Source organism: Vigna angularis, chromosome 7 (assembly GCF_016808095.1).
Source record: "Vigna angularis cultivar LongXiaoDou No.4 chromosome 7, ASM1680809v1, whole genome shotgun sequence".
In the NCBI taxonomy this organism is placed as follows: Eukaryota; Viridiplantae; Streptophyta; class Magnoliopsida; order Fabales; family Fabaceae; genus Vigna; species Vigna angularis.
In genome coordinates this window covers 17,959,906-17,979,667 of record NC_068976.1, presented here as the reverse complement: position 1 = coordinate 17,979,667, position 19,762 = coordinate 17,959,906, and the positions used below count along the sequence as shown (strand labels likewise).

The 19,762-nt window shown below is 32.8% G+C and overlaps 2 protein-coding genes across 2 annotated transcripts; one reads left to right on the top strand and one right to left on the bottom strand.

Moving 5' to 3' along the window:
• Nucleotides 1-3,016: 3,016 nt before the first annotated feature.
• LOC108320173 (chloride channel protein CLC-e) lies at nucleotides 3,017-11,000 on the top strand. The gene is made up of 7 exons (XM_017551522.2): nucleotides 3,017-3,412; nucleotides 3,489-3,900; nucleotides 3,996-4,196; nucleotides 5,544-6,010; nucleotides 6,964-7,521; nucleotides 8,143-8,345; nucleotides 10,681-11,000. Exons 1-7 carry the CDS (start codon nucleotides 3,065-3,067, stop codon nucleotides 10,709-10,711), a joined length of 2,220 nt encoding a protein of 739 aa, XP_017407011.1. The 5' UTR covers nucleotides 3,017-3,064; the 3' UTR covers nucleotides 10,712-11,000.
• Nucleotides 11,001-12,311: 1,311 nt separating this feature from the next.
• On the bottom strand, nucleotides 12,312-17,801 carry LOC108320174 (protein FAR1-RELATED SEQUENCE 5). The gene is made up of 2 exons (XM_017551523.2): nucleotides 15,315-17,801; nucleotides 12,312-12,765 (listed from the first exon to the last, which is right to left on the bottom strand). Exons 1-2 carry the CDS (start codon nucleotides 17,508-17,510, stop codon nucleotides 12,592-12,594), a joined length of 2,370 nt encoding a protein of 789 aa, XP_017407012.1. The 5' UTR covers nucleotides 17,511-17,801; the 3' UTR covers nucleotides 12,312-12,591.
• Between the last annotated feature and the right edge of the window lie 1,961 nt (nucleotides 17,802-19,762).

The window sequence follows — 19,762 nt, the reverse complement described above, 5'->3', positions numbered from 1 at the left end:
CCTACAGCAGACAAAACTGTCTTTGCATGCCTTCAGACAACAGTAAAATCTCTTGAAAATTAACTCACCCTCATTATTCTCAACATGGACCTTAACTGTAGATCCTGGATTTCTTTCCAACAACTCATGCGCATAATCATATATCCTCTTATATTGTTCATTAAAGGACCCATCAATTTCATTAGATGCAATAGCTTTGGCTCTATAAGCCATAGACCTTGATATACCTATGTTCCACTTCCTTTGAACTTTTTCACGAATATCAACACCCTTCATCTTAGGATTTTCCTGAACTGTTTTCACCAACTTTTTGCTCAACCACTTGGCGTCAACTAACTTCAGGTTGAACTCCCTGCTGCATGTATGAATGTCTTTTTTAGTTCTCAGCTGCCATGATTTTACAGTCTCCATATAACCAAAGTATATTGTCCATGGGCATTCTCCTTTTGCACCAAAGCACTTCATCCTCAATCTTCTCTTGTCATTTTTTACAAACTTTATATTCCTCCCATTTTCCAAGGCATACCCTTTTACAGCATCTAAAATATCTTGCTTTTCTGCAAAAAAAGTCCCAACTTCCCATGTAAAGTCTACCATACTTTTTGGCATACAAAAAATACCAAACCTCCCATAACCTTCACTGTCATTAACCTCTTCATCACTATTTGTTGCACTAAAAAATTCCTCAGATTTCCACTCAAAATCTGACAATCCTCTATCGTCATGACCATCACATTCAACACTGACATTATCACGGTCATCTTCACTATCATAAAGACTTTCTACTTGTACTTCTACATCTACTTCGACATTACAATCTACATCACCATCTATATCACATTCAACACTCACATCTACTAGGCCCTCTAAGCACTCATTAATTCCATGTACATCACCTTCTTCAGAAGATGTACTCCAACTACAAAGATAAACTTCATCCTCCACGACTCTTTCACACACATTCAACTCTTGCTCTTCTTCAACCTCATGCAACTCTTGTACGTGACCATGACCTTCAACCTCTACTTCAACAGCACCACCATCTTCTTCACCCTCGTTCACCTCTTGTAAGTCACCATCAACTACATCATTTACTTCAACACCGTCACCATCTTCTTCACAAACATTGACCTCTTGTAAGTCACCATCAACTACACCATTTACTTCAACACCGTCACCATCTTCTTCACAAACATTGACCTCTTGTAAGTCACCATCACCTTCACCATTTACTTTAACAGAATCACCATCTTCTTCAACCTCTTTTTGTACTGTACCATTACCTTCAACTTCTCCTTCATCATTAGTAATGTCTTCAAGCATATGAATGACTTCGGGATCAGAAACTACATGGACAACGTATAAGTGAACTTCACCATTAAGCCTAGCTAAGTTAGCCATATGCATGGCACCTCTGTCATCAATCAATTGTTCCAACCTATTTTCCAACACTAAACCCCCTCCTAAACAGTACCATAAATCTTTCAAATTCTCATATCCTAAACTTTTGACTACACTGACAACCACAAAAAAACTCCACCTATCAGGGTCAAAGGACAAAGTTGTTGTCTCCCCTTCATACTTTAGGGTACTATCATTAATGAACTTTCCTCCATGGTGGAACACACACACAATAGCGTCCTCCATTACGCACAACACAACATAAATATATCTACAGGCCTATTATGAAAACATATGACGACAAAAAAAATATATATTAAAACAGGCACAGAGATCAAATAACTTTAAACATACGCACTCAGACAAAGTCAAATAACTTTAAACATACATGGGGGACCACCAAAATGCAATCAAAACCAGAGACCAAACCATACATCAATGGGGGACCACGTATTCGGTGTAGTTTCGATTGAATAAAAACGAATACAATAAAGCACAAACACTTACCTTCCTTTAGATGAACCTCCACTGACCACGTGCTTCAGCTTCTTGCGTCCAACAACAAAAGGACCCACAGACACCGCCTATTGCATGCACTCTGCCGCTTCAGGTCGAACTTACGATCGCGATTTTTGGCCTCTCACGCGAACCCTAATACTCTAATAATCTTTCCCCAATCTCAATTGCCCTTTAATTTTTTCAAATTTCCTACTTTGCCCTTACCCCAAAACTGAATAAACATACGTGCATACCAATTACTTAATACAATAATCGTTTTAAATGCCACGTCTGCACTCAACCATGCCACCTAACCAATACCGTAACGGCCGTTTCTCCAAATTAACGGCAGGCCTGTAATTGATTCAATTTTACAAAAATAAGAACTCAATTGATACGCCGAAAATGAAGAGGACCTATTTGAAATTCATGACCAAAATAGGGACCTACGGAGACATTAAACCTTCATATAAAGAATGTTTCGAAAAACTTATTTTATAATATATTATATGCGTTTTAAAAAGCTTATTCTAAATCTCAACACATTTCATGTGTTTCGAAAATTTTATTCTAAGAATTTTGCATGATGTGACTTTTACGAAAGATAATATAATCATTTAAAAAATTTGAGAGGATGTAAAAATAAAATAAAATTGTGAAGGTAAGAAAATAAAAACCAAAAAACGTAATAAGTTAATTTATTATAATGATTATTTTTTTAGTATAGCTGTATTATATTTTCTATTATAATAAAATAAAAATGTTAAAATCATAAATAAAATAAAATTTATTAATTGAAATTTTGATGTATAACGTAATAAATAATTGAAATATATAATTATAAATAATAATTAAATATTCATAAATATATTTGACTATTATCATGAAATGAATAATTAACATAAAAATATTAAATAAAATAAATAAAAATATCAAAGAAATCGTTCTCAAATTTTTATAAATTTTGTTTTGGTTAACATTCCTTTTTTTTTTCTCTCTCTTAATATAAAGAATCATATTTTCCATTATTTCTTCATTTGTGCTGCTGTATTGTTTATCCATTCCATTGATTCTTGACACCTGTATATTTAATTTTATTTTCAATTAGAGGGGGAAAATGCGTTATTAGTTAGTGGGGTGGGAGGAAGTCGGAATATCTAGAGAAATGGTTGGCATAGGATGCATTGCGGGAGTAGGAGTTTACCACCCCAGCTGGCAGCATCATCGAATTCGAATTCTCGCTTCTAAATCTGAAGAAGCAGTTAAAGTAACACGGTGGTGGTCGTTGCTCTCTGCTTCTGCATACGAGACTCGTCATCGGTGCAGGCCCAGGCCCAGGCGTCCGTGTTGTGGGCCTGACAATATAGACGCCGAGGAGGAGGGACCCTCTACTTCGGAGCGACTAGAGTTAGAGTGGAAGCTCCTCAGCAGAAGGATTGGAGATTCCGGCATAATTTCTTCGTGTTTGGTCGGTCTCCTCACCGGCTTCGCTGTCGTGCTCTTCAATTATGCTGTAAGTTAACTCGCCGAATGCGATAGATACTTGATTCCTACTATGCTCTTCAATTATATTCCTATTTTCATGTAAGGTCCATGAAATTCGTGATTTGTTCTGGGATGGGATACCCAATCGTGGCGCCTCATGGTTGAGAGAAGCGCCTATTGAGACAACATGGGCACGGGTAGTACTGGTTCCGGCTTTTGGAGGCGCTGCCGTGTCTGTGCTAAACCTCCTCCGTTCACGTTTTGATTCCTCTCTCCAACAAGATCCTTTCCTCCGAACACCTTCTGCCTACCTCAAGTCTGCTTCCCGCCCTTTGCTAAAGGCCGTGGCAGCTTCTGTTACTTTAGGCACAGGCAATTCCTTGGGTCCAGAGGGTCCCAGCGTCGACATTGGCACTTCCATCGCCAAAGGCCTCGCTCCTTTCTTTCACAATGGAAAGACTTCCGGCAGAATGCTCTCCCTTCTTGCTGCTGGATCTGCTGCTGGCCTCTCTGCCGGTATCTATTTTGCATGTTACGCTGTTGCTTTTACCAATGTCATCACTTTTCTCGGAGTTACATTATTCTCATTTCTAATTTATATTTCTTATCAGGTTTCAATGCTGCTGTTGCCGGTTGCTTTTTTGCTGTCGAGTCTGTCTTGTGGCCATCACCTGCAGATGCATCTTTACCACTTACTAATAATACTTCCATGGTCATACTCAGTGCTGTCATTGCTTCTGTAGTTTCTGAGATTGGCCTTGGCTCTCAACCAGCCTTTAAAGTTCCAGACTACGACTTCCGGTCGCCCGGTGGTAAGTCATCAAGGGATTCCACTTCACTGCTTCCATATGTCGCACTTGCTCATGGTTATCATTTTTCTGCCCTGCCATGTATTACCAAAGTATTTCAATACGTGGAGTTGGTCCATTTTTAATAACATGTTTGTTTTTTGGAGAGAATAAGATGAAATGGAAATAAAGAACGAATAAGTTGAGAAAACAAAAATAGGTAAAAAGTAAAATTGAGTGTTTAGTTGTTTGGTAGAGTAGAAATAATTGGGAAATGAAGACGTAGATTTTAAACTTGCGTAATTTAATTATTTTCGTAGGAAATATGAAGAGAGATAGAAAGATGAATAGGAAAAGGTGAGAAATAATACAGCGGGTCCCGCCATTTTTAGAATTATTTCTCTCCTTTTTCTCTCGGCCAAACATTCTATTTTATTTCCATCTTCATCCATTCTCTTCCATCTCCGCAACCAAACAAGGCATTAATGTGTAATATGTTTACTGAATTGGTTTGTGGAAGCACTTTTGAATTAACTGACTAAGCCTATCTTACAAACATACATATAAGGATTGCGGTACCTGGGTGTTTCCGTACAAATTTGGTTAAATCCAGTTAAGTGTAATACTAATAATAAGTGGAAGCCTCTAGGAAAGTCGTCTTTTTCTCCTACAATGCTAATTTATGCAACCAAATACAAGAAAATTATCCTTTTAGGGTGTCATATTGGATTATTGAACATCTTTGGGCATAAATTCCTTAGAATGACTATGCTCGTCATCTATTGATGGTCTCTGATTATGCTCATCTTGTCACTATGGTCATTGTTGTTGACAATTCTTCTGCCAGGTAAGCCAATACCAATGCTTCTTTCAGTTCCTCCATTTTGAATGCTGAAAAGTTTCTTTTATTAGCAACAATGCTGCTATTTTTGTTCTAATTCGTTCAAGAATTGTTTGTACTGCTGGAAATAAAAATCTATGACTGCTTCTAAATCTACAAGAGTCACAGGTGAGGTGCATAGTCTCATCCTCTTGAATCTCCTAGTTCTTGGAAGCATATCAATATACTAATGGAATTACCTTTGTCCTTCCTACTTTTGCAAGATTTTAATGTTCAAAATGAAAACAAGGTTACTAGTGTAGTTCAATATGATTTCATTTGTAAATTACTGCTTATAGAAATTCATGTTTGGCATTGTATATTCTTTAGTGATATTTAAGTCTCTTTGAAAAAGAAACTGAGTAATGCATTCTATAGAACTATTTATTTTGAAACTCAAGAAAGCAAAAGCTAAATTCTCTGTGAACATTTCTTGCTATTCTCAATCTGATGGGTAAGATTTAAAGTGAGAGTATTGAACTTGATTTCAGAGCTCCCGCTGTATCTATTGCTGGGTATTTTATGTGGCCTGGTGTCATTGGTCCTATCTAGGTGTACGTCATATATGTTGACTATTGTTGACAATCTGCACAAGGCCACGGGTATTCCACGAGCTTCATTCCCTGTATTGGGGGGCTTATCGGTTGGGTTGATAGCATTGATATATCCTGAAATCCTCTACTGGGGTTTTGAGAATGTTGACATTTTATTAGAATCTCGGCCATTTGTTAAAGGCCTTTCCACTGATCTATTGCTTCAGCTAATAGCCGTCAAGATAGTTGCAACTTCTCTGTGCAGGGCTTCTGGATTAGTGGGGGGGTATTATGCCCCATCTCTCTTTATTGGTGGTGCAACTGGGATGGCTTATGGAAAATTAATTAGTTTGGCAATTGCTGAGTTTAATCCCATGATTAACCTCTCTGTGTTGGAAGTGGCATCACCGCAAGCTTATGGCCTGGTACTGTTCTTTTCTTTTTGGATATATGTTTTTTTATCATTTAGTATTTTATGATTGCCATGTTCATTTTATGAAAGAACTGTATCTTTCCAAGATGGTTTCCATGGGTGTACAAACAAGCCGTTTCCCAGTCAATTTTATTTCGATACAAGGACTGTAAGTTTTAAATTAGTCTTTTCATCTTTGCTATCAACATTTGACCAACAGCTTTGCAAACCAACAACAATTTCCCACATTTCTTTCTTCACTCCTTCAGTAAAATCCTTGCAAGCTCCAACATCCTTTTGAGCACCAACCAAGTGATGCTTCAATCGATAAACTCCCCGTTATTTCCTTTTGACAGTATTTGCGTTGAAGTTTCCTAGTATACTCAACAACTGAAATACAATGCTTCCAAGTTATATCACTCCTATTTCTTGGAGCATTTTTGGGAGCCATGGGTATAGAAGAGTTTGAAGCCATTTTAATAAGTGGGAATGCAAATTGGAGTTCAGTTTGGGAAAGGGAAGTTTGGGTACTTGGTAGTTTAGGTGGACAGAGTGGTGTGGTGATGCACTAGGAAAAATAAAGGGAGAAAAATGGATTGGACTGAAGTGTGGTGGCAGGGCAGATTTGGTTAAATAGAGTGATGTGGTGGTGCAGTGAAAAAAAGCAAAGGAAGTAAGATGGATTGGATTGGAATGAGACTAAATGGAGTTTGGAAGTTGAATTAAATAGCTGAAAATAGAGTGGAAATTGTGTATTTTGGAGATGGAAGAGTGGTAGCCTGGATACATTTTAATAAAGGGAGAGCGGCACTTGTTTCATCCATGGAACAGGTATGCGTGGGTTTCACTTGTGGGAAGAGCGGCACTTGTTTTATTTATTGCGTACAAATGCCTGTTGTAGATAATGCATAAATTTGGCTGACCAGGCTTACTGCAAAGATGATCATATTGAAGTTCTTTTTGTAGGTTGGAATGGCTGCAACTCTTGCAGGAGTTTGTCAAGTACCACTTACTGCAGTTTTGCTTCTGTTTGAATTAACACAGGACTATCGAATTGTTCTACCGCTGCTTGGAGCTGTAGGGTTGTCTTCGTGGATTTCATCTGTACAGACAAAAATAGATGACAAAGGGGCAAAAAAGATCAAATCAGAAAATTCAAATTTTACATCACTTTCCAAAATATCTTCTCATAGTTCAATTGAGTCATCTGCTGGCAATACCTTTGCTGAAGATGCGCCATATTTGAGTAATTTGTGTCAAGTGGAAAGTTCACTTTGTGTAGAGGATGATAATGTTGAAACAACATATATTGTAAGGAGAACATTTGTTTCAGAAGCCATGAAGACGAGATACGTGACGGTTTCAATGTGCACACTACTTACAGAAGTAATAGATCTCATGATTGCAGAGAAACAGTCTTGTGCAGTAATTGTTGATACTGATGATACATTAATCGGTTTCTTGACACTTAGAGACATTCAAGAGTATGGTAAATTTGCTAAAGCAAGAAGCAAAAAACACAAGGTACAATAATCCAAGTTTCATATTATTTGGATGTGCAGTCTATATATTTCTTTCAAATTGAAGCAATCTAGATTATTTTCAGTTACAATCTAAATATGCAATGAGGAAAAAGAATAGTCTCAAAAACTTTATTGGATCTATAGATCCCGTGATAAGGGGTGATGAATATGCTATTGAAATTGTATCTTAATCTTGAGTTTGCAATTCTATACTATCAATTGCAGTTGATTAACACTAATCATTAGACGGTAGCAGAGAAATATTTTTTTTTATAAAAAATTTAACCAATCACTGATTAAAATCAGCATTCATTAAACAAATGTAGAGATGACAAATATAGGTTCTCTATGCTTTTAAGTTTTGGAAGTTTCATTTGTACATAATTGGTAGGACAAGTAAATATTAACAGGGGGAAATAATGGCTACCTATCTGAGCTCCATAAAGTATGAAAATTTGACCATTTTACGTCAATTTGGTCCAAGGTAAACCAGTCGGTGAAATGCTTACAGTAGGATTTGATGTTGTCTTTTCAAAATTCAATAGATACTGCTAAAGCAAAGTGCTGAACTAAACTTTGTTGTTGCTTCACAAATCTAATTATTTGATTCTTCCTCTTATAGGAGCTTTTAGTTTCTGAATTATGCCTTTTAGATGGACAAATATGCAGCGTGCCATGGACAGCTACACCTGATATGGAACTTCGTTATGCTCAAATGATTATGAAGGAGCGCGGATTCAATCAAGTTCCAGTCGTGAGGAATATCTACGAAAGAACGTATCCAGTTGGCATTATAGACCCTGAGAGTATCAGGCTAACATGCAGGTTCTATTACTTTCTCGAATAGTAAATTTCCCTAAGGACCTGTTTGGAGAGATATCTATAGACATACTTATGAAAAAAAAGAAGAAAAAGAAAATGAAATTAGTTGTTTTAGAAATTAAAATTAGTAATGCATGAACTAAATTTGAAAAAGCTTATTTCCTATTAGCTTTTCCAAAAATCTGATTTCTGACTCGTACATAAACTAATTTAATTTCATCATTTTTATTCAAATATCCAAACTATTCTCGAAGTTGAGAAATTACATAAACATTTTCTATTTCTACGCTAGTCTCTCTTGATTGTTTGAAAAGCGTTATTCCAATATTCCTTACTGATATAGCCTTGGGCAGACAGCTTCTTCATGCACCTTCATATATTTCTTCTTGAACCCCCATGTAAAAAAAAATCCTATTTTGCCCTTTACGGATTCTCCGGAAGACAGTTTTTTTCTTAAAATAAACTTTAAGATTGCACAATCCAAGAGCTAAAAATTACTTCATTCAGCTTACACAATTTGGAAGTAAAAAATGACTTCTAGATTGTGCAGTCTTAAAGCCAAATGACTTCTAGACTGTGCAATTCATCTGGAGTGTGCAATTTGGAAGCTAGTCATTTTTTACTTTCGGATTGCACAGTCCAGAAAGGGCAAAATGGAAATTTTTTTTATATGAAGTGTGGGAAGAGACTTATGGAGATGCAGAAAGAAATTGCCCCGGCGTAATCCTTAAGTGCAACTAGCAAATACCCACAATAAAAGAGGGCCCAAAATGTTAATCTTTTATATAATTTTTTTCATTATTTTGTATAAATTAGTTAAAATTATTGTTTTGTTTTGTCTTTTTCTTTTCATGTTATATGTTTAAAAATAAATTATGTTGCTTCTTAGGTTATACTTATGTGTTACAATTACAAATAGGCTGAATAGCATTTCAAGTCCTTAAATGTGTAGTGACTTTTGATTTCACAATGTTATATAAATGCTATTTAAAGAAGTTTGAAAAAATTAATTCTTTAAATATTATATGTTAAATTTAATTATATTTCAATTTTGTCCTGTATATGTGACAACCATACGAAAAACAGGAAGTACCATATCATATAACATGTCATGTGAATGTAAATGTGTCAAAATGTATTTAAACTTGATTCACCACAGGCGGACTGGATTGGGAAAAATATTTTTTTAGATATGGGTCAAATTGAATATGACTTAACTTGTCCATTAAATAGGTTTGAACCAAGTTAGAGGTATGCTGTTGACCTATAATTCACCCAGAACAAGCCTTTATCATTGTTTTTCATCTTTTTTCATTATAATTATTTGTTACTTCTAGTTATGTATTCACATTTTGTTTTTTTAAGACATGTTCAATAGTGTTGAATGATTTGAATGCTTAATTTATTTTTTTTCGGAAACTATATACGTTTACATTCTTTACTCACTATCTTTATAATATTACTCCTAATTATGATTAAGGTTCTCAACTTCGAAAGTTTATATAAACTTAGAAGAGTATAGTAAGATTCATAAATTCTACTCATTAATTTGTAAAAGTTTATTTCACATTAAAAAAATAACTTATATGAATACCATCTTAATTTAAACAAGTCCACAGAATTATATAACTTAGGAGAACTTGAAATAAAATACATAAATTCAGATGTGTCTATGTCTAATCCTCTAGTACTCTAATTCCCTAATGACATCATCATCTTCAAAGAAGCTTCCTTAGTTTCTATTTTCGTCATCAAATTTTTTAATTTTATCTCATTAGAGGTTAAGAAAGAAACAGAAAAACAAGGCTAATAATCCTTTCTACTTTCAGCAAGATGATATTTGAATTTAAATATTTCTGCACTCACTATTTGAATAATAATTATATTTAACTATTTTCTCATAGGTTTGATGATTTAGAATTCGTTTGGAATTTTTAATTTGAATTTTAATATCTTGGAGGTTGAAGGATAGCTAAATGTAATTTGAATTTTAATAACATTGCCATCACTGAACCTTTGCTTCATGATATGGAATGCTAACTAAATGTACGATAGAATAGTGTCAAAATGTGGTGCGTAGACAGGAAAATCATGAACTCCAATAGGGGGAATGCAGAAAACTTCCATGATGGTAAAAAGCTAGATATATTTTAAAATGATTAAAGGGAAAATCGAAGATGGCCTGGGAGGAGATTAGAAGCAACCTTATGTGTGAAAAACGTCGTGAGAAAAGTAGAGAATAATTAATTTCAAAACATGCTGGGTTTAAAAGGATATTATGTATCTTCTTCCATGTTTTCTGTTCTTTTACGTAATTAATTGTTTTTGTCAAGTGCAGTGCTTTGGCCACCAGACAAACCCTCAGCTAATATTCCTCACTTAATTACATTTCGGAGGCTGAAGACTCTGCTCTCATCTTATATTTCTTGGTTTTGAATTATGAACCATTTTTAGTAATTCGATTGTCATCCTTTAAACGTCAAGTTGAATTACGCCACGTCGGTTCCGTGTTATACGTAAAAGAAAGGGCTCAATTGAGTTGTGTTCTGTTATTGCTGGATGAAATATAGGTAGATGCCTAAGAAAGAACTCTTGTAAACTGATAAAGCTACTTATACTGTTCGATATTTGATTTGCAGGATCGATTTGGTACGTCAACTTATTATAGTACTAACCCTTGCAATTTTAATGCAAAACATATTTTTCTATTACTTTTTAACAGAAATTCAGCAGTTTTTCATTCAAGTCAATATTTTCTTATTAGTGTGGTAACCATGTTTTTTCATAAATTATAAGCATCTGAAGTCTTACTTAACTAAGGAGGATATTTAATAATCTAAAAATATATCAATACCTTTGTTAGTTATTCAAAATCATTATATAAACTAAAGTTTTTTATTAAATGTCATAAATAACAAAATTTAAGAAGAATAAATATTTTATTTTTGTAAACATATTAAATCTTATATTTTTATTAAAAAATTTTAATAATTTAAATTGGTCAATACATTAATTAACAAATCATTAAAAGTACTATTGTAGAATATCCAAGAAACATTTTAGTAAATCTTTAAAAAGTATCTAAATTAGAGACAATGAAAAATTTACTGATGTTCAAAGTTAAATAAAAAATGTTAGTAATCATAATGCGGATAAAATATACTTTGGTCTCTCGGTCCTTCAGAAGTTTAGTTTAGTGTTTTTCATCTTATATTTTAACAAAACACGTTTGGTATCTGATATGGAATTAAAATCGAATTATTAATTTTATTATAAATGTAGGAGCTAAATTTTTTTTAAGAGACTGACTTATTCATTTTAAATTTTCTGAAAAATATTTTACAGCTAAAAGTATCCAAATGTATAAATTGATTAAATTAGATTTTAACATTTTTACTTAGCTACAAGAAAATGTTATAATAAATATTTTATAAATATTCCTTCTAAACTTTTTATATTGTATTCACCTCTTATCCATTTATCTTAAGTATCCGTAAATACTCTTAAATATTTTAAAAAAATGTTTTATAAATTTTTAAAATAAAATCTAAATAAAATTATAAAAAATATAAAATATATTAAATTTTTAATAAATATAATATAAACTAAATTAAATATAATTTATAATATAAATTAAAATTTAATTAATTTAATATAATAAAATATAAATTAATTTTAATTTTAATTAAATTAAACTTAATAAAATATAAATTAAATTTTAATTTTAATTTTTTTATAGATAATAAATATCTATGAATACAATTCACACACCAAAATTATTTACAAACAGATACATATAATATTCTATGTTACAGGTTTTTCCTAAATAATAAATACTCATAAATATTATCTATCTTAGATTTTATCTACCACACAAATATTTTTGTCATTTCTACATATAAACAAAAAGACATTTTTAATTAATAATAAGGTTTTAAGAAGGATATTGACAAATTATTTCTCTAAGAATATTTATGAAAAATTGTATATATTTAGAATAGGAAAATGTTTTATTCATGTGAATCTTACCTACAAGGAAACGTGTATAAATATTATCATGAATGTCTATGATTAACTCATAGATTTTAGTTATCCCGATAAATCATGAGTAACAAGATCCATGATTCTTATGTGAATCTTGAAATTTATGATTTTCAGCGATCATGATTATTGGTATATAAAATTAACCTTTATCAAATACCTCCTTTGGTTAAAGTTACAGCTCATGGTCAACGTTAATTCTCCAGTCTTAGATGCCATCTTTCATGCTTATTTTGATATTTTCCACCTTAACAGATAACTCTAACTTGTGATCCTCAACAGCTTTCAAAACTGAAAGCAGGTTGGACCGATAAATTTCGCACTTCCGATTTGCACACTCAAGTTCATTCAGAAGCTTTCTAATATTTGTATCCAAATCATCCTGCAGGACATTAAGCAATGGAATTATAATAAACAAAGTATGCTTGAGCGTGAATGAATATTTAAAACAATGACACTAAAATATCCCACCTCTCCCACCTCCAAGAAACAATATAACATCTGAAGGAAATAAGAGAAAGTACATCCAGGGGAAGAATAATAAATTCTAGATAGAAAAATGATAAGATCCGCAAAGTAAAACAGTAACGAAGTGTTTTAGTCTCTTTCAATAACATAAATATTTTTAACCTTTCTCAATCAAATGCATGCATGCGAGAACAAAATAGGTTTATGGACTTGAAATCACACTTTTGACAAAGTTAACAAGGACAAAATAAGCACATGCTTCTGTACCAAAAATAGCAGAAGTGAGACAGGGAAAGTTTACAAAATGTTAAGCTAAAGTGGATATCAGACAATATCCATCCAATAGCTGTGTAATTATGTGATCTAAGTAAATGCATCCAGCAATAACCATATGAAGGTTATTAAACAAGTCTAAATTCAGCTTCAGCACAGCATGAAAGGGCAATATTACACAGATCATGTAATTTTGTAAATGTCTAATTTGGCTTAATAAACTACAAATGTTTATTTCAAATATCTGTTTAGATGATATGTTGAATTCATGAGTATTAGCGTTCTCCAGTTTTTTTTGACTCCATAACACAGTAAATCCTATAGCACCAACCATAACCTCATATTACAAAAATTAAAAATCTGTACATTTGTGCTCCTCGTAACATCATAATACCAACATTCACTATCCACAGACCAATGTAATCAACATTAATTGCTTAAAACCCACAATTAAGACCACATACCATATCTTAGTTTATTGAAGATTCTAAGCAAAACCAAGACCAAATCTGAAAGATTATGAGACTATATGTAGTGAAAGTATTTTTCATAAACTAGGTTTGACACAAATATGCATACTTGATTAATTCAGAAATATAATTAAGAAAATTCTTAAATAAGGGAAAAAAGTAATGCACATCAGACAATTGACGGAGCAGTAATATGGCTGACAAAATACCAATCCCAGAGGAACAAGGAAAACTGATGAATAGATTATTCATGTGCACTGAGTTTTGCAAGAATACACCAAACCGTAAAGAGCTTGGATAGATGAGAGACCAAACAAGAAAAAGTAATGTTCTTAAGATATTACCTTTCTTCTCTAAATATATTAAACTACCAATTTACTTCTTAAAAAATGTGTTACAAGAATTTAGTCATAATTAATGTAGGCCCAATCTCGAAGGACTAAATTTTCTTCATAATAGTCAATTGAAGTAAATATTCTGCGGAAAGTAAGATTGTAGCAAATAATTTTTTCAGACATAAAATTGGTAGCTTAGGGCAGAAATCTACCAAAGTATTTAACTTCTCTATGACTATATCATATCAATAACTAAGATGCTCACCATTTAGAATATAAATTAAACAGAACCAGTGTTAAAATAAGTGTTTCAATGGTTTTATTCAAGTTGAAGTTTTATAAAGCTTATTTAAGATATATCTCTACTAAATGTAGGACCGAACCACCATCCTTAAAGATGCAATTAAGGCAACCTCCAAAGTGGTGTTGGAAATAAGAGTATTTAATGTTTATTATCTTTCCAAGTAATTTAGTTAGTGTTTAGCTTAGTCCAATGTACCTTAGGAAGTTATGATATTTTAATATTTAGTAATGATGTTATTTATTATCTTTGTAACCATTCTTGTAATAAATAAATCAATTTAAATTGAGTGGAAAAAAACACTCAAGCACATTTAGAAAATCTCTTTGCTCTTCTTGTCACATGGTATCAGAGCTAACGATCTAAGAAGGCTCTTCTACTTTTTCCAAAAAGTCCTTAGCAAGCTTGACCGGACTCTTGTAGCTATTAGACTGTTCTGGTGACTGACAGATTTCCTGGCAGCTATCAGTTCCAATTACTGTTCCAGTGAATTTCAATGTTCAGAAATTCCCCTTCTCATTTTCCCACAATTGGACTAGTTAATGACCAATCAAGGCAACATTGATAATCCACAATTACTGATATTAGAGATCAAAAAGAGTATAAAATATCAGTATTTATAGTCCACAATTACAAGCAGTTAGTTGATAATCCACTAATTAACTAATTAACATATAACCACTAACCAAATTATCTACTATACTTCTCTTTAATTTGTATCAGCAATAGATTGTACCATTATCAATTCTCCAATCAACTTGAATCAGTCAGCCTTACGAGGATTTATTAAAATATCCACCACCTATTCATCACGGTACGATATTTGAACACTAGCTTACCTTTATTATTATTGACTTGGTCTATGGGGAAGTGGCAGGGATCAAACTCCTAACCACTTGGTCATAGAAGCTTTGGAACCATTTCAACATACAAGATTGGTTAGATTAAGATTTATATCATAATACCTTAATATTAGGTGAAGGTTCAAGAATGGTTTCATATAAGGGTGGATAAAATAGTAAAACACACTCGATGCATCCACCATTAAAGAGGTTATATAATATTTATCTAACGGAAATCTGACCTTAGATGTATGTTGGCTCAAGCATTCTTCTTGGCATGCACTTGTGTAATTAGCATGACTTTCATCATTCATCACATGACTCCTTAATTTTCCATTGCTGATAGGAATTCTTCCCTCATTTTGCATTGCCTGAGAAACTCTTCTTGCAGCTTCTTGTAAAGCATCCATGGCAACATCGTAAGTTTCAGTAGACTGTGCACCTTCATCAACAAATTTAAAGGCCTCGTGTCGAAGGGTGTTATATCTAACTGTATGAGATTCCAAATAGTAAGTATATACATCACAAGAATGGTCTTCTAATATTACATTGCTCTTTGCATTTCTTGTCCAACGTTTCAATATATAGTGAGATGGGAGAGTAAGCACATTGGTAACTCTAAAGACTGCCAGAACATGTCTGCAAAGAAGGCCTGAAAACTCAAACATTTGGCAACTACAAGTTGCTTTCATCTCCAAAACATTAAATTTAACATAGTACCCTTTATGTTCCTCTCCAAATTTAGCTACATTATATGTAATGACCTCCCCATCATCATCAGCTTTGGATGCCATGAATGTTAGTGTACCAACTAACTCCTCCTGGAACCTCATGAAAATTTTTCTCGTGTAAAGCTCAGATGCTTGCTTCTCCATTGGAGATGGGGTCCTCAATACTGGCAAAGTATTCATTGTGTCATAATCAGCTCTCACTTCCTTCTCATTGCGACTTTCAAGTGCTTTCTCATAAAGCTTAAAGAACTGATTTAAATTGGTTGAAGCATTTATATACCCATCAAAGTAAGAGTTCATGCTATCACTTCGCTGAGTGATGGACATTTCTGCAAAGAATGTGTCTCGCAAATATACAGGTACCCAATGCCTGCAAGAAGAATATATTGCTTGAAGCCATTCATGATCCCTGAGATCATATTTATCTACCAGTGTTGACCAGCAAGACTCAAATTCCTCAATTGACTCAGTCAAGTTAACACATTTGTGAAATTCAGCTTCAAAATTTGGATATTTGAGGAAAATATGGGATAACTTCTCCTGGCATTTTTTAAAGATATGCCACTTGCAGAAGCGGTGTCGGGTCTCGGGGAAGACTTGTATTATGGCTGAACGAATTACAGAATCATGATCAGTTGTTATGGACACTGGTGGACGTCCAGACATGGCCATAAGCCATGTTTTGAAAAGCCAAACAAATGATGCTTCAGATTCATTAATTAGGAAGGCACAACCAAAAAGAACAGGCTGTCCATGATGATTTACACCAGTAAAGGGAGCAAATGGTAAGCGATACCTATTAGATCGGTATGTAGTGTCAAAAGTTACAGTGTCACCAAAAAATGTGTAATTCATCCTTGCCTTGGGATCAGCCCAGAAAACATTGTTTATGGACTGATCCTCATCCCCTTGCACAGCATAGAAAAAATTTGGGTTTTCGGCGTGCATTTGTCTCAAATAATCGAGAACAAGTTGAATGTCCCCTTCTAAACTTCTCTGCCTATTATTTCTCATGTAGTTCCTACAGTCGACCTCTGTGAAGCCGACTTTGCTAATCCCACCATACTCTTTAATCAGTGCTGACATAATTCTACGAGGACCCATCCCAGCAGCCTGCAAGGTATCAATGAGGGTCTTGGCAGCTCCCGATATTTGCCTGTGAGAGCGAAGGCAATGCACCTGGTCCGGGGGAACCAGTTCGTGATTATGTTCTCTAACAAAGCCAGACACCACCCACTTCCCAGAGTCCTGCATTTTCACAGACAAAGACGCCTTACATCCGACTCTGGTAATTGTTCGGGGACGCTTGATCTCTCTATCCTTCGTGCGCTTCTCATTCAAGTTGCGAAAACCCTCCTTTGCGCAAACAAATTGCCTCTGTATGATAGCTCCATCGCGCCTCGAACGACGGGATGAGCTGACACGTGTACTAAACCCAACACGACGGGCGTAGGAATTGTAGAAGGCCTTGGCAGCCTCTTCAGACTCGAATTCCATGCCCTCGCAGGGTTCCAGATCTGAGAGGTCCCCCTCCGGAAGATATATTCCAGCGGTTACACCACCACCACCACCACCTCCACCTCCACTGCTATCGCCCAATTCATCTTCATCCATTGGGTGTTCGATGTCCCCTCCATCATCGTCATATTCTCCCTCGCCTACTCCGCCCAACCCAATATCAAATTCTAACACCTCATTATCCATCATCAATTCAATTTCCCAAATACTACTACTTACTACTTGTGTGATCAGGAATCACTCTATTACATGGATTTCATTATATGCAGCGAAATCAGAGCGACTACAAATTTAGCATACCATCGAAACCACACATATATACATATAAAGAAAACAACTCACCGTCGACTCTAATGGCAGACACCGAGAAGAGCTCCACCAGTGGAGTGGAGAATATGCTAACCACGAATTATACACTACGATTGCAAAATCAGGAAATGCTTTCTTTTCAACACAAACTTACTCCACAATGATCATATTTATCAGAAAGTTCTAATTGTACATATAAAACAATTTATTGGAATCACCTGTAAATATTATTTTGTCTTATTTTCTTAAATTTGTTTTTAACTTTAAAACTTTTAGCATTTTTTTAGTGTTTTTTAATTTTTATCACTATTTATAGTTAATATAATAAAAAAATATAAATTATTAATTAAAATAATGTATAATAAAATTAATTAATACATTTAATATTTTTATGAAAAAGATAAAATCATAATTATGAGAAAATAAATTATTTTGCAGTCATTTAAACATAATATCAAAATAAACTATAAGCGTATGAGTAAATTGTTTTTAACAAACATATAATTTTAAAAGTAAAATATTAGTCAAAACATAAAATGCATATGTATAATTATCTTATTTATATTAAATAGAATAAAATATATTACTTAATTAAATTATATACCTTAAAATTCTAATTATCTTAACTTGAAATATTCTATATTACCTTAAATATATTAATTAATATTTCCATTTTTATATTAAACTGACCATAATTAACGATAAATATAAAATAAAAAAACAGAATGGATGAAAAATACGAGAGATTTAAAACTGACAAATATTTTTACAATAATTTAAAATAGACACAGTCATATTTGTAGAGATTAAAAAATGTTTAAAACAAAAATAAAATATATCAAAATTAAAAAGTATTCATTACATTTTAATTATTTTGTACTTTACTTTATTGTTTAATCGTTTAGTTTAGTTGTTCTAAGTGGGTAAAATTAAGGATATGTAAATTGAAATGTTTCTTTTTACTCACACTTGGATATATGAAAAAATATATTTATTTTTAGTTGAAGTATTTTAAGAATTTGATAGAGTGCAAAAATTTCTTTGCATATGCGATTATTTATGTTTATATGATTATTTATGTTTAATACTTAATTCGCAATGCTTTAAATTAGTAAACATGTTAAAAGTACATGTTTTCATAGTAAATGGATCTTGATGTAATAACAAATTATGTAGGAAAAGCATATTGATAGATATCTAAAGGTTGGGGATGTAGTAATGATTTCACAACCCAAAGTATTTTTTTATAATTGTTAGATTAAGTTAGCATTACTATGTTGATGACTAATAATTTTTTATATATCTTTGCAATTAGTGATAAAGTATTGAAATGAGTTTAAGGAATTGCCTTTTAGTTAGAATTTGTTATTCAATATCCAAAAATCACATACATAATAATAAATGATATGAGAGAAGAGATACGCATTTTTAGGTTTTTAAAAGGATGGTAAATAAAGAAGATGTTTATAAGACATGACAAATGAGACTATAAAATTGATTATTCTTTTAGATTTCAAATAACCTATATAATATTGAAGGATAGTTAATAGACTTACTTTGTGGTCCCCCAATTTTAATTTGATTAAAATATTGGTAGGTCATTCATATACTTCAATTATGTAAAAAAGTAAAAGAATATTTTATTAATTCCAATCATACAAATTACATTCTCATCGTATCTATATTTAATAACTAAAAGTTTAAAAATAATAAAATAAAAACACATTGAAATAAATAAGAAGATTCTAAGAATAGTATTTTCTAATTATTATGAAATTATTGAGAATTGTTTTTATCCTAATAATATATTATTTACAACACTCCAATAGATGAACATTAATTATTCTCAACATGCTTACAAAAGATCCTGAAATGTCTCCTGAGCAAACCCTTTAGTGAAAATGTTTACTATTTGAAATCTTAGACTTTTATCGATATTTTTGAAATATCTATCCATTTCATTAAGGTTTGCCCTATCATGTTGGTTTGAATTATAGACAATGTAAATGGCTGATTCACAATATAATTGCTATCATATTATAATCACAACAATTCATGTTATATTAAATAATTTGTTACATAATGTTAAAACATTAATGTATTTAAATTATATTGATTTAAAGTTGAAATAA

What these genes read in the sequence shown, in the direction of transcription:
- LOC108320173 (XM_017551522.2), top strand. Translation starts at nt 3,065, where the DNA reads ATGGTTGGCATAGGATGCATTGCGGGAGTAGGAGTTTACCACCCCAGC. An exon ending in CACCGCAAGCTTATGGCCTG is followed by an intron (nt 6,011 to 6,963) that starts GTACTGTTCTTT and finishes TTCTTTTTGTAG; the next exon opens with GTTGGAATGGCTGCAACTCT. An exon ending in CAAGAAGCAAAAAACACAAG is followed by an intron (nt 7,522 to 8,142) that starts GTACAATAATCC and finishes TTCCTCTTATAG; the next exon opens with GAGCTTTTAGTTTCTGAATT.
- LOC108320174 (XM_017551523.2), bottom strand. Translation starts at nt 17,510, where the DNA reads ATGATGGATAATGAGGTGTTAGAATTTGATATTGGGTTGGGCGGAGTA. An exon ending in TGAGCCAACATACATCTAAG is followed by an intron (nt 12,766 to 15,314) that starts GTCAGATTTCCG and finishes AATGTCCTGCAG; the next exon opens with GATGATTTGGATACAAATAT.